General features: G+C 30.8%; 1 protein-coding gene across 4 annotated transcripts in view; it reads left to right on the top strand.

Annotated features, from left to right (window-relative positions):
* Positions 1 to 14,719, top strand: part of LOC118196344 (uncharacterized) — a 114,482-nt gene extending 99,763 nt beyond the window's left edge. For 2 of the 4 annotated variants that reach the window (XM_085827142.1, XM_085827145.1), the window contains 4 exons: positions 4,621 to 4,728; positions 8,898 to 8,999; positions 11,112 to 11,211; positions 14,539 to 14,719. In XM_085827142.1, coding sequence (XP_085683268.1) covers positions 4,621 to 4,728; positions 8,898 to 8,999; positions 11,112 to 11,211; positions 14,539 to 14,545 — 317 coding nt within the window. In that variant the 3' untranslated portion in view covers positions 14,546 to 14,719. Of the gene's footprint in view, positions 1 to 4,620; positions 4,729 to 8,897; positions 9,000 to 11,111; positions 11,216 to 14,538 lie in introns of all 4 variants that reach the window. The other 2 variants (XM_085827144.1, XM_085827143.1) reach the window with 2 other exon arrangements.
* Positions 14,720 to 15,298: the final 579 nt, after the last annotated feature.

The following is a 15,298-nucleotide window of genomic DNA, read 5'->3' as shown; positions in this document are numbered from 1 at the left end:
CTTTGTAGACATGAAAAACGCAAGTTGAATTTTGTCAATCGGCCTAGAAAAACGAGAGCTATAGAACTGTCCCATTTTTTTTTTTTTTTTTTTTTTTTTTTTTTTTTTGTGTGTGTGTGTGTGTGTGTAGTGTACATATAATTCAAAACGTCTTGTAGAAAAACATTAAACGAAGAAGAAACACACATGATAATACACCAAGAAATGACTTAATGACTTTCGTAAAGACAATGTGTCTGGAAACGTGACAGTTTCGACAGAGGGTGCATTTTAGCGGAAATTGATTGGGCATTTCAACCGACATGCCCACAAGATTCTCCTTAGACGCCCGTCTAATCTAAGGTTGGTTGAAATTAGATAAATATATAAGATATAATATATTTTCAGGTTGGAATTAGATTTATATATAAGAGATATATTTAGGTAGATGAATATTATAAAGACAGCTAAATTGCATATTTATGTAATTTGACCGTTGTGAGATTTACCATTAGAAATTTTGATCAACTCATATACACTTGTAGTGTAACGTTTACTGTGCCCTTAATATTATGTTGGTAGGCTGGTTATTTCTAATTATATGGGCAGGAAGACGTTGTACCATTTGTACGATATTCGCGGCTTGCCAACGTAATTTGGAACTTGGTAATTGCTGGTAGGCTGGTAATTTCAACCGACATTTCCTCAAACTCCTCTTCTAAGATATGACCGTCTAATCTGATACTGACGTTGAGCTAGAGTATATGAGAGTTACTGAGTTAGATAAATATGTAAAAATAGCTGAATTTCATATTTATTATTTATGCATCACCGTTGTAAGATTTACCATTGGTAAAAGAATATTTGATCAACTCAAATCCACTTCTACTGTATCTCTTACTGTAATTTAACCATCATGTTGGTAAGCTAGTATTTACTTTTAAGTACCTTCTAGCAGTCTTCTATCCGTCCTTAATTTTTTTACTTCTGCCAAATCCGAGTGATTTTTCGGCTGTATCTTCCCATCGAAATCCGATTTGTTGGTCTATGCTAAAACTATCCTCAAAATTCGTAGAGGGAATTACGATTCATCCTGAATATGAATCACCTGTTATGAATTACCCTGTAACAATAGTAGAATCAGGATGACTCTTAAAACTATCATCATTTTCACATGTTTTCACCTAGCACAGCCTCAACAGTAAAGGTGCTGAATCTTAGCAATTTAACACGCAATACCTGCGAATTTGAAGAGAATTTCTTTCTTACAATATGAAAAATATAATTCAAAACATTCAAGTATTAATGTTATAATTTGCAGAAAAATTCGGAAATATTTAGTAGTTATAGAAATGAAAGTTAAATGGCTCGCAAGATTTGGTTATATCCATACTGAAATTAATATTGAATTATAAAAGGATTTTAAGTGAATAAAAAAATAAGGAAAAAAATCTAAAGGTTTCAGATTTTAAATTACGTCCAGAGGGGCGATTTTTTAACGTTTTGTGCGTTATCTTTATTTATTAAATATCATATTCTTTGCACGCAAACCATAAAATTCAGTTCAATAGCAATGTCGCAAAATAATTTTAAGATGAGCATATCTTTAGAATTTCCGATGCACAGTTCCGCGCCAGTTGGAGATAAAAAGGTTTCTTTGTTTCCCTCGTAGAGTGTTGCCATTGCTCGTTTTCAAATCGCTGAGTTTGTTACTCAAAAATGTAGGAGTCCGTCATCTGGAGTCCGAAAGTTTTGTTTACGATATCAGGAGAGAAATTCAATAGAAAGCAAAGAAGGAAAAGGCCGAAAAAGGTGCACCACATCTATTGATGACAGAAGAATAAAACGACTGTGTCTCCAAGATAGAAAAATCTCATCAGCGGCCATCAGAATTGATCTGAATGAAGCTGCTATTTCTGTCAGTTCGAGAACAATCAGGAGAAGATTAACAGATGCTGGACTGAGAGGTAGAATTCCACGAAAAAAGCCTTATCTTAATTTTCAGCAACGAAAAAAAAAGACTACAGTGGGCAAAGGAACACATTAAATTGGACAGATTGTTAGTGGTCATAAGTTATATGGAGTGATGAAGTTTAAAAATATGAAATCGGTAATAAAACAAATTCCAAATTTCAAATTTGATCTTCCACATACCCATATTCGTAGGAGGATTACGTCATTCAAAATTCGATGGCTCTATGTACCGTTGTTTTATCGCGATGCGATAAATATACATACGTTTATGCAGATTTTTCATAATTTGATTTCTTCAAATATAATGCAGGACTCTGACATTTGGTGGAAACAGTTTGAAAAGCGAAACGGAATTTATAGTGATTCAACGCAAAATCGCAAACCGGAAACAATATTTTTTCAGGAACAAAGTCCCTTTGAACTAAAAAAGGAATTAAGACCCAAAGTAAATAAATACAGCAACAGACAGCTGTGTAACGTAAAAATAATAACACACCCATTTCATCTTGATGCTCTGTTCTGTTAATTAAAGTAAAAGTGAAATGCCAATACAAAAACTGGAGTAAGCATTTGGGATGCCTACCCGTCTTAATACTTTTCTAAAGAATTATGGCGTATCACTACATCTACCTTTAAGGGTTAGAAATTAGCAATTCTAGTTATGATTGCAAGATCCAGAATTCGTATCTGATTGATGGCAAAATTGACTTCTCACATTTCCTGCTATGAAAATAGATAGTCGGGTCAATGTTAAAATTCGATATATTCTTTAGGCAGAACACTAAATGTACTTGGTGTGCATTGCTGTTTTTTTAATTTATTTTCTAAAAATTGACAATTTAATTCTTATATAGTGATGGTAAAAATTGTGAACACTTCTGGAAATTTTTATGTTTTTGAACTTTGTATTCTTATAGAAAATGTTACGTTTCGCAAAATGCAAACTTGTAAATATCATTTTGAAGCGAATTTATTACTGAATTCAATACAAAACACAAAATTCAATTATTTGTAATACAAAAAAAATGTTATATGTACTTTAATATAAATAAAAAACACAGTTATGAAGTGGTTTGTAATGTCTAGCTTTCCTGGCCAATCACTGTTCTTGTTCTGAGAACCACTCAAATGTTAGTAAATGCCAGTAGAAGCTGACATCATGTTTACACTTGAAACAATTCATTATTTTGCTTTGTTCTGTAGAAGGAGGACCTGTTTCTTATACACTGAAATTACAAGTAGGAAGTTTTGTAAAAATGTTTAATATTTACTCAAGAAGCAATGACATCAAATAAAAGAGTAGATTGGACACCTAGAAAGAGATGTAATATTATTGTGTTACGAGAAAGTGGTCTTCCTATGCCGAAATTGCAAGACAGGTGGGTGGTTCAGTGACTACATCTGGAGTCCGAAAGTTTTATTTACGATATCAGAAGAGAAATTCTATAGAAAACAATGAAGGAAAAGGCCGAAAAAGGTGCCCCACATCTATTGATGACAGAAGAATAAAACGACTGTGTCTCCAAGATAGAAAAATCTCATCAGCGGCCATCAGAATTGATCTGAATGATGCTGGTATTTCTGTCAGTTCAAGAACAATCAGGAGAAGATTAACAGATGTTGGACTGAGAGGTAGAATTCCACGAAAAAAGCCTTATCTTAATTTTCAGCAACGAAAAAAAAGACTACAGTGGGCAAAGGAACACATTAAATTGGACAGATTGTTAGTGGTCACAAGTTATATGGAGTGATGAAACTAAGATATTGTTATTCGGTAGTGATGGGCGAAAATATGTAAGACGTGAAATAGAAGAAGAGCTACATCCTGACTGCATTCAAGCAACTGTGAAGAACCCAGTTAGTGTTATGATTTGGTCATGCATGTCAGCAGATGGTATTGGTCGCCTTCATGTCATCGATGGGACACTGAATGCCAGAAAATACATTGACACTATTCTAGAACCAAAACTTCTACTTTCCATCAGAGATCTCTTTCCCAACAATGCTTTGTTAATTTTTCAGCAGGATTCTGCTCCTTGCTACACGGCTAAAATATCGAAACAGTGGTTTCGTACAAAGAGCATTAAATTGTTGTCATGGCCAGGAAACAGTCCTGACCTCAATCCTATCAAAAATTTGCGGCACCGTTTGAAAACACTTGTCCGAATGAGGCGCCCATCAAATAAAAGGGAACTAATTGAGGCTATAATTGTTTCCTGGCATCATGTAATAACGAAAGAAGAGCTTAAAACTCTTGACAGCTCAATTAAACGTCGATGTGAAGCTGTAATCAAAAATAAAGGGTAGCCTACTCAGTACTGATAATTCACTGCAATCATCACTATCTAATATATATCGATAACTATTATCGTTTAACATTTTTTGTATTGCAAATAATTGAAATTTGTGTTTGTATTGCATTCAGTAATAAATTCTCTTTAAATTATATATACAAGTTTGCATTTTGTGAAACGTGATGTTTTCTATAAGCATACAAAGTTCAAAAACATAAAAATTTCCAAACGTGTCGACAATTTTGGCTAACACTGTATTTATTTCACCTTTTGTAGTGATGTAAACATAAAAATAATATTTTTTCACCTACAAACATTGTTATGAAAGCTGATATATGCATTTTCTTTTCTTTTATACGTTTTGTTTTCCCAGTCACAGGTTGCAGCTGTGGTCCAAATGGCGAATGCTCTTTGGCCATTAATGGAAAAAAGATATGCGAGTGTCGAGATGGTTTTGCCGAATTTGAAGGATTATGCAAAGGTAGAAATATTTTTTCATCCCATTTACTAATTAACTGATGCACGATAATTTAAGTGCTCAACTTAAAAAAATGCTTACCTTTTATATGATTATACTGAGACATAAAATCTGCGATAGTTAGAAAATCAAGATATTTTTATAAAATGACCTGTTGACTGTTTTTCATGAAACTATGCAACACATTTTCCGATGAAGCTATAGACTTATAATTTGCGTCAGTGAAATCTCATTTTCAGTTACAGAAAAAATTTATATTTGAAAGTTATTTTTTGCATAATGGCATGATATTACAGGTTGTATGACGTGGAAATTTCTGTCTTTAAATTAGAGCTTATTGCTGCAAAATGTTTCACTTATAAAAACAAAATATTTAAACAAAGAATAATTCTTAAATTTGAGATGTTAATTTTCATTACACAAATATTCGGAAACACAGTCAAAAGTGATTTCCAGGGTAATTTATTTTAATAAAACGGATTTGCTGGAATGAATTCTATCAGAATAAACCAGAAATTTTCTTTTCTTACTGCAGGTTGTATAATCGATATTTAAAAAATTAATGTCAGCTTTCACTTGAAAAATATCTGATGTGTACACCACATGACTTCTTTGTACGGTATTATTACGGAATATTAAATTAAACGCTTATTTGTACGGAATATTAAATTAAACGCAATTTTCCTGCAACCATTTAAATATATTAAATTAACAGTTAACGACTTTTGAATTAAATCTACTTTGTCAATCGCGCATAAACTTCAATAGAAAAACTGCATTCTTTACATTTCACTGTATTTATTTTCCATAGCGACACTTCGGCGCTAGGTTCACTTAACAGCGTTACATTTTATAACTCGCAGTACGCAAAATTTATATCATCTTGAAGAATTACCACAAGTTCTATTCAAATACTATAATAAATGTAAAAAGATGTATGAAATAATTGGAACAAATAAAAAAAAACAGTTTACCACAGACGATTCCAGCGCCGCTTACGTAATGCGCATGCACTACTAATTAATTCAGTTCTACTTCGCCGCAAGCCAAAAATACATAAATATTCAAAATATTTTCATTAAACGTTGAAAGATATAGAAAAACATGAAACGCCAAGTACAGTTAAAACTATTAAAAAAGCAATTTTAAGCCGCACTTATAAAACTTTTAAATTGTTGATATTTCCTCAATTATTGTATCTTCCATAATTATTGTATTACAACAATGAAGTAAAAATCCGTGTCTTACAAAAAAAGGTAAAAAATTGTTCGCGTTTAAGTTTACTTGCCATGGCAACTGCACTGATTACAGGGGGAAAATAAATTTTCGATTGCACAAAATCTGTTTCTAAGGATCTAATGATGTTTTTATTTACACTTGCATCAAATTCATATTTGTTTCTGTTAGTTTTTATACGAACTTCAACAGAATCTAAAATGAAATTTTCAAAAGAAAAATATGATTTAAATAGATTCATCTATTAAAATTATTCGTTTATTTTGAAAATATGAATAGTACTCGATTTATTAGATTCAGTATTCATAGTAGAATTTAAATTACTCATAAACATATTTTAGAATTACATACATATTAAAACATATTCGAATTAAGGGTACGAAATCATGAACATATTTTGGTGAAAAAAATTGGTCTTTTTACGATTTGTTACATTTCTATTATTTCCCTTTTTGCATCTACAACATATTTAATATTTAAATATTTATCTCCTAATTTCTTTTTAAAATTCCAGTATAATTCATTTATTCGATTATCAAAAAAGTTTTCTTTAATTGTTCCTTCTGTGGATGTAAATGTCTTGCATTTTATTGAGCAAAATTTTTCAAACTATGATTTCCTATTTTAACCCTGCAACCTGATTTCCTATTTTATTCATCTAATAATTTTTTAATTAAAAATATTTATTTTCTAAGCAAATTATTTATAAGTAGCGTTAAGATTATCTATAGGAATTAAACAATATTTTAAAATTTGATTCTGGATATCATAATTTCCATCATTCATTGATTTCAAACCAGTACTAGGCCAATCTATAGGTCCAGTACCAGGAGAACCTATAGGTCTTCTTTCATTTCATCATCAAAGGGTGGTAACAAGTGGCCATTCATTATGTTGATAATTTTACAATTTCTATCATACTAACTTTTCCGGTTGCTGTATTTAAAATGCATTTCTTTTACTCTAATAAAATAAAGTCAAATCTATATTCTTTTTGAGAATTAATTAATGACTTTAATTAACGACTTATTTAATAACCAATTAAATTTGATTACAGTAGCCATAATGTAGTTATAATTTTCATGGTTAGAGTGATCATAATAAAAGTAGAATAGAAATTTTTAAATTTTAAGAGATCTATTATGCATTATGTTCCATAATTAATAGAATTCAATCCTTCTTTCAAGAAAGATGTGTATAATCTATTGTTGTTATATTTTTTAGTAAAATCCTTTTATAATTTGTATTATGATATTCTTTCTCATTAACCATTAAATAATAATCAGGATATCTAAATTATCAGATATCATATTATTTTGTGTTGCATTGTTTTCTCTTTCAACATATTGAAAGGAAATATATAAGTTTAAAACATCATTTGAAGTAGATGTTATACCATATCAAGAAGTTTATTGAGACTCGGAAATGACTTTAGTAAATTTTTATTTCTTTTCTTCCATTTTAAAGACTTCAGACATAATCTTTGCTTTATTTTCAATTTATAATGACTTAACATCAGTTTTAAATCTTTAACACTCCTTCAAAATTATTCTTTTCGTTAGTATATATCATATTTTCAATTCTATTTCTCTGAAACGGAAGTTGAATTTCAAAATTTGTACGTGCTTTTTTATATTCTCCGATATATTTTAGTGAATCTGAGGACTCTTCATCTGTTCAAAATAAGTTCAAGTGCTTTCAAAATACAATAATGAATATTTAGAAATAACTGTAGGTGTAAAAGATTATGACGAATGAGACTATAATTTATCTGGTATTTTAGATTTATCTGTAAGATGTGATGATATTCTATTCGTAGTTTGGTCTGAATAAAAAGCCTTTAATCTTTTGTAAATATAAAACAATATAATTATAATAAAAATAATATAATTTTTGAACAAAATATTACATATCTTGTAGTATTTTGTTCATTGTTCAAAATTCATTCATTATTCATTATTACAAAATTTATTAAAATTTTGATGTGAATTAAAATTGTATATAAATTAGAGAAAGAATCTTAACTATAACGGAGGATTTTATATATATATATTAAAAATGTTTAATTTTATGTATTTTCAGGGTTAAATGTTTACCTTCCTGATTCTCTAAAGAACATGCAATATTTTAATATGTTTTAGTGTCATTTGATTTTTTTTTATTTTTTGTGTCTATAAAATTTTTTAAATTTTTTGTTTTTACAATTATTTTAATTTTTTGCATGTACTTTTTTTAGCTTTTTATATCAATATGAACTTAAATTTAGTGTCAGAGTTCGAAAATACTTTTATAATTATTGGAATATATATAAAGAGCAGCACAACTGTGCTAATAAATGAAACACGACGAATTTGATATAATAATGATTTTAATTTAATTTAAATCAATTATGAAGGATTTGTCGTGTGTCCTATAGTAACATATGCTGCTTACGTCTGTCGGATTCAGAAAGGAATGCTTCCTCGTTTCAGTGTCTTTCATTTGGATGTACTCTTCTTGTTGTACTCTTGTTTGCATAATGGTAGTCTCTCTTGTTTTTTAAGACTACCGTTATACAATGAAAACAAATTGTTTTCATTGATAATGTAGTATCGCTTATGCTTGATACACTGCATTTTTATGCCATTAGAGCCATCTTTCCGTGGTTTAATCTTCTTCCGATCAGTAATATCACTTTAAAAACACTATTGTTGTCATCAGGGAAAGTATTTCACATTATAGATTTTAATTATTTAAATGGCCCTATAGTACTGAAATACGCATGGATATTGATACATTGATATTGCTCTTGAAGAAACGTTTATTTTCAAAAGCCATTTCGCATAAAACGTTTCAATAGAGATATAAGTAGGCAGTAAATGAAATATTGTTGAAACTTGAAAGAAGACACATTTATTGAATTTATAACCGTATTTATTCTAATTCTTTGTTTTCAGAGTGTTCCTGTGGATCTCATTCGTTCTGTTTTTTCAACAACGATGGACATAAGAGATGTGTATGTTTAGATGGATACACTTACAATAATGGAAAGTGCGAAGGTATGTACTTGAAACGGATTATTTATGTATGAATTCTATATGTTTCAATTAAACTGAGCAAAATCTGTAATTTAGTAGATTTAATAGAAAACAATTATATACCGTAAATAATTTTTGTAAGTGCGTTGTTAGATTAATAGTTCTAACAAAAATATAAAATATGCAATAGAGTAGCTTAATATTAATATAAACTGAAATTGCAAATACTGACATTTTAAGAACATCAATAGTTTATTACAATCTTTATTTTCTACGTAAAGAATAAATTTTATTTAATTACTAAACAAATGAAAAATGTATATATAGTTTGTGACATTTAAGTATTATGTACTTTTCTATGATTTGTTTGGACAATTGGCTATTTATCATAAAAAAACGCAACAAATAAAGTATGCTATAACAGCACATATATATATATAATATATACATCTCATAGAGAATTGTTAGGGATGTTTTCAGGAAGTTAATTGAAATCACATCTGAATAAAAAAAGTGATGATTATCCTTTTCAGATCTTTAGACTAATGGTACAAATATTATTACTGAAAGTATTCTTTACAACATCTCAGTCAGAATCTGCAGTAAAAACATACATAATTTTAATCGAAGTTTCATCTCAATCAAAGCTTGCATCAAAGCTGAATATAACAGAACACACAGAAAGCGCAAGTGATGCATTGATGCTACGGCCACTCAGGTCTTCGAATTAAATCACATATGAAGTTTTCTTGCGCAGTATTATAAAGTTACTGTCTTGCTATTTTTCTACTTCCTGGATCTTTTTACTTGTATATCTGATACGCTGGATACAGCTGATTGTGAGATAGTGTCACACATATTGCCCGAAATACGTGTGCCACTATCTCACAATCGGCTGTATCCACAGTATCTGGTAGATTCCTGTTGTATCAGTAAAATGAGTACACTGAGAGCGTGTGAAAAGTCTACTAAAACTTACACGGTACTTCTACGCTGTTATCTGCCATTTCATGAGTGAAATAGAACTTCAGTTCATTTTTATGGACAACAACTCTCGTTTACATAGGGTTAACCTGTTGGGTGATTTTTTTTTTTTTTTTTTTTTTTTTGACGCATGAAGATAGCATCCGAATGAATTTGCCAGCTACATTTCCACCTCTTAGTATATACTTACTATATATTATTATTACTATATATACTAGTATATACTATTTATTATGTATATTACTTAGTATATACTAGTATATACTTATAACCTCTTAGTATATACTTAACATATATATAACATAACAACTTTATCTCCCTTTGCCCCTTAAAAACAGTTCGCAGCCTGAAAGCAGCTAGCATTCTGCAGGTGTGAGACCGATTCTCACAGGAACTGACAAAGTGTCTTTTCTGCAATATTATGTTATTTCTGTCAGAAGGTGTAAAGTATTAAGCGGGCACCATTTTTCCAGTTAGACTTGTAATAGAACTTCAGTTCATTTTTGTGGACGACAACTCTCGTTCACATTGGGTTAATCTGGTGGGCGATTTGTTTGGCACATAAAGATAGCATCCGAATGAATTTGCCAGCTACATTTCCAGACCTAAACCTCCTAGTGTATACTTACGATACTCTTGGGAGTGCAACTGTAACTTCCCTTGCTCCTTTCAAAACTGTTCAGGACCTAAAAGCAGTACTGCTGCAGGTGTGAGACCGATTCTCACAGGAACTGCTAAAGTGCCTTATTTCCAATATTATGTAATTTCTCTGAGATGGTTTTAAGTATTAGGGTACACCATATTTCCATTCAGACTCGTTCTATATTCGACCTTACAAGATCTAGTTTTAGAGATTTCTGCTCTCATAATTTCGAGCACATTTATGTCGCATAATATCAACTTAGTCCAGAAACAGATTCCTTAACTGTGGTGATAATCTGTGAACTGTCAAAATAACCTTAACTTTGAACACCTTTATGATTCGGCAAAATGAAATTTGGTATAGGTTGAGCGGCTTATTTGGTATAATTATTTTAAATCTTTCCCGCAATTATAAATATGTGTGCACTTTATTTAAACAATCTTTTGCCAGATTAAGTCTTTAATTTTGTGTGTAGTGGACTAACTGTACTATATTTTCCATTGCAGAAGGCAAGAAAGAGAATATCGTTATTTCTGTACTTCTTGGAGCTATATTGGTTTCGATCCTTTTCGGAATCTGCCTTTTTACGTTCATGTTATGCAAGAAGTAAGTAAGTATATATTTCTGCGGTTTCTGTAGTTCATGTTAAGCAAGAGGTGCCTTCCATATTATGGACTCATGTTACGCTTTCAATGAATCATCTATGAATTTTAAGTAAAATTAATTTAAGGGGTCATAACTCCCTTAAACCATCAAAACTTTCGATTTTTTGAAAAAAATATATTTCATAGCCTGGCTCTTTCTGGGCAGTTTAAAAAAAACCCGGAGCGAATATTCGCACAATTTCACGAGTTATGAAGGGAAATGTATCAGCTGACTAATGTAAACAAGGTTTAAAGGTCCGACCAAGAAGCGTCAGGAATTTCTACTCGAAGTGTTATGTGGCAAGCCTAATGATTTATTTTTTGATAATCTCTTTATGGAGTAGCACTCTCAACTCTTTGGTAGTTTGTTTACATTCGTAACCGTCGTTGCGTTCTATTTTATGATTCTATTTTGCTTATGCGTGATTATATTTTGATAGTAATTTATATCATTCTACTTGTTATTTCCAACACTTATGATCATTTTTACTACTGTTATTATCGAACTGTGCACTCCTCGGTACAATGGCTGATAATGCTTCCAAACGTGCTTCCGGAAAGCGTTCAAGAAAGCGGCGATTTCATGGAAACTAATTCATTACAAATGATAAATCGACAGTTTGTAATGAATTAAATAATGGATTTGCAATTTCTTCTCCAAACCATGTTGCAACTAGTGAAACTGTGGCTACACATGGTAATAGTTTCCCTGTACATTCAGAACTAAATACAAGTGCTTCAAGTAAAACATTAAATGTAAAAGACATTGATTTTCAAGTGAAAGCATTCGATTTGATGGCAATATGATCGTCGATAAAAATATCATGGGGTTTTCATCCGCAGAGAACCCGTTGGCGCTTCGGGAAAGAACCCGTTGGCGCCGTTGCATTTTTACTCGCCAAGCTCGCGGTTCATTGATGATGAGCCGAACCGTAAACGTGATATTTTGTTAACGTGAATTTTAGTGTATGTAAATTCAAGATAGCAGACAAAACAATATATTAGCATATGGGTAGTAAAAATTCACAGATAATAAGCATGTAGATGTAAAACTAACCGGTTAAACACGTGATATACAAAAATAAATTTGTATTAAATTCAAATTAGCACAGAAAACAATATATTAAGCATAAGACAATATATAATCATTTATAACGGAAATAAAAATTCATTTAAAAAATATATATTAGTATCAATGTACTGAAATTACCCGGTTAAACGTGATAAACGAAAAAAACTTGTCTTAAATTCCAGTTAACACAGAAAACAATATATTCCTCACACCAGCAGTGGTTTGCTAATTTTGATGACCATGGATGATGCTACAGTTTCAGCATCAAAGAGGTTCAGCCAAGGATGGGCAAAGACTACGATGATCACCAATATTTGTTTTTATGTGTGTGAAGGAACAAAACCGCAACTCCTCCTCATGTCAGATCCTCTCCCCTGCAGCAGCCACCAGAATGTTGGTGACAAAGTCAACAGCGAGTAGAAGGTTTTACGAAGAAGGTCTGCACGTGAGGCGACCAGCCCTTTATGTGCTGCTCACGTCATAGAGGAACGTTTGAGTTGGACACGTCAACATGTCGACGTGTCCAGCAACATTCGATTTGGGTGGCTCCATTAATGGAGGGCTGTTCTCTTTTACGGAGGAGTTTAGGTTTAACCTCCAAAGTAATAGTACGCGTTGCTTGATTTGGAGAGAATGTGGAACCCGTTATCATCCATCAAACAACGGTGAAAGAGATACATACGGAGGAGGCAGTGTCAGCATTTGGATTAGTATCTCTTTTGGTGGACACAGAAACCTCCATGCCTTTCCATATGGAACTGCGAATTTGCAGGTCTATACAGATAACATCCTTGATGCTCATGTGCGGCCTTATTTCTTATTAATGATTTCATGCTAAAACACGACACAGTTAGATCTCGTAGGTCTCGCATCGTGGATGATAATTAAAAAGCAAACAGTTCAGCGCATAGAATGGTTGTCTCCATCACCGGACATGATTACTTCGTGCATGACTGGCACCGGGAAGATATAGCTACTCTCAATCCTCCTCTTTCGCTTTCTTTCTCTTCTTTATCACGTTTTCAAGAGCAATGGCTGTCATTTCCTACTGAACTAATAGATCGCATAATTGACAGTATCATTCATCGTGTCGTATTGCTTCTAGAGGAGCTCATACTCCATAGTGAAGGTAATTTCCCTATACTAATTGACGCATCCGATTTGTTCATTTCTTACATGTGTTAATTTCTATAACACCATAATTGTCTGTAAATTTCTATAGCACCATAATTGTCTGTTAATTTCTATAACACCATAAGTGTCTGTTAATTTCTATAACACCATAATTGTCTGTTAATTTCTTTTCATGTTATTTTATACCTTACTATGTGTTGTGTATTGAGGGCCAGTTTCTTTAAATTCTTCATGCAACTTTTTGAATAATCACGATTGTGTGATTTTTCCTTAATTAATGATAACCAGTGTATAAAACTAATATAATTATTTCTTAATTTAACTTTTCCGCTACCGCGACTTTTTCTAAATTAATAGCCAAATTTTCTTAATAATAAATTAATTATACTAATTCTTTTAAGACCAGGAGGATAAAATGTGTGCTTTTATATACACCAAGAACAATACAATGAGGCAAGAATGTGATTTTTTTTTATTATTATTATCATTTTTATTTATTTATTTATTATTTTTTTTTTTTTTTTTTAGTTTAGCAGTATTTTTTTTTCTTTGGATGCTCTAGTATTGGAAACTTAAAGATTTTCCTTCATATTTTTATAAATTGGTTTTGAAACTCCCAATTTCCGACATTTACAATAAACATAATTATAAAATCCACTTGAAGTTATGGTAATATTTTTATATTATATTATAGCACATTTACTGAAACAAATTTTTATATTATAGCACATTTACTGAAACAAATTACGTCAATGACAAGTAGCATGTTTAGTTAATCTAGCAATTTATAACTTGAAATTGTTTCGAATCTTGAATTTTAATTTTAGCTTCTAAATTCAAATAATTTTATAGACATGAAAATTGTTGGTTACAAGATTTGCACATTAATATTTACTTGGCCCTATTTATTTTCTTTTATATAAATGACATTTTTATATTTAATTATTAATTCCCATTTTATTATGTAGGAGTTATGAAATAAATGCCTTCCTGCATTAAAATTATACATATTTATTATTATATAACTATAGAGTGTTTATATAAATTCTCATGTATACTAATTGCGTTTCTTTCTAACTCTAGGAAATAAACACAACTCTCATCAGATGCATTAGAAAGGAGAGGAATATTTGATTTCATTCAGTGATGCTTGTCACATTCTCATGATATGTCTGAAAGTATTTTATAACTGAGCAAAACTTTCATTTTTTGTGCGCTAATATTAAATAAACTTTGCAGATGATGCCTTTCAACATTTTTTCAACTTGTTTATTGTTTTCCTTTGTATTTCCAAAAATGAAACCTTACGACATGACACTTTTCTACGTAATTTGTGAAAATAAGAACCCTAATTTTGCTATTTTATGGAATTCTGCTCTTTAATCGAAATAATATGTACATAGTAATTCTTTATTTCTGCTTTGACTTTTAATCGAAACTAAATCATAGTGTAATCCATTGATAACCTTAAACAAAATTTACATTATAATTAAATATTTACATGCGTAAGAAAGACAAAAGATGTGTAAATATAAATTTAATTTAAATTACCATTGATCCTTTAAAGTTTAATTTGGTTATTTTCTCTCTCTATTCTAAAAATAGCAATACCTTTTTGTGCATTGCATCATTTTAAGCCTTACTAATTACAGCAGCTAATAATAATTGTAAAGCATGATTAACTGTGTCATATGGTTTATAGTGGATTATCCAATCAAATCCATTGAAATCCGAAAGTAACTCATCTTGAATTAAAATTTCATCCTGAACACAAGGCGCTTTCTGCAAGATATGCTGCTGCTTCTATTTTTACCGCAAAGTGATCAAAAACATAAATGTACTT

The sequence above is a fragment of the Stegodyphus dumicola genome, chromosome 11 (genome assembly GCF_044657685.1).
Source record: "Stegodyphus dumicola isolate Sdum_Otavi_A_Nest chromosome 11, ASM4465768v1".
In the NCBI taxonomy this organism is placed as follows: domain Eukaryota; kingdom Metazoa; phylum Arthropoda; class Arachnida; order Araneae; family Eresidae; genus Stegodyphus; species Stegodyphus dumicola.
This window is presented reverse-complemented; position numbering and strand designations above follow the sequence as displayed.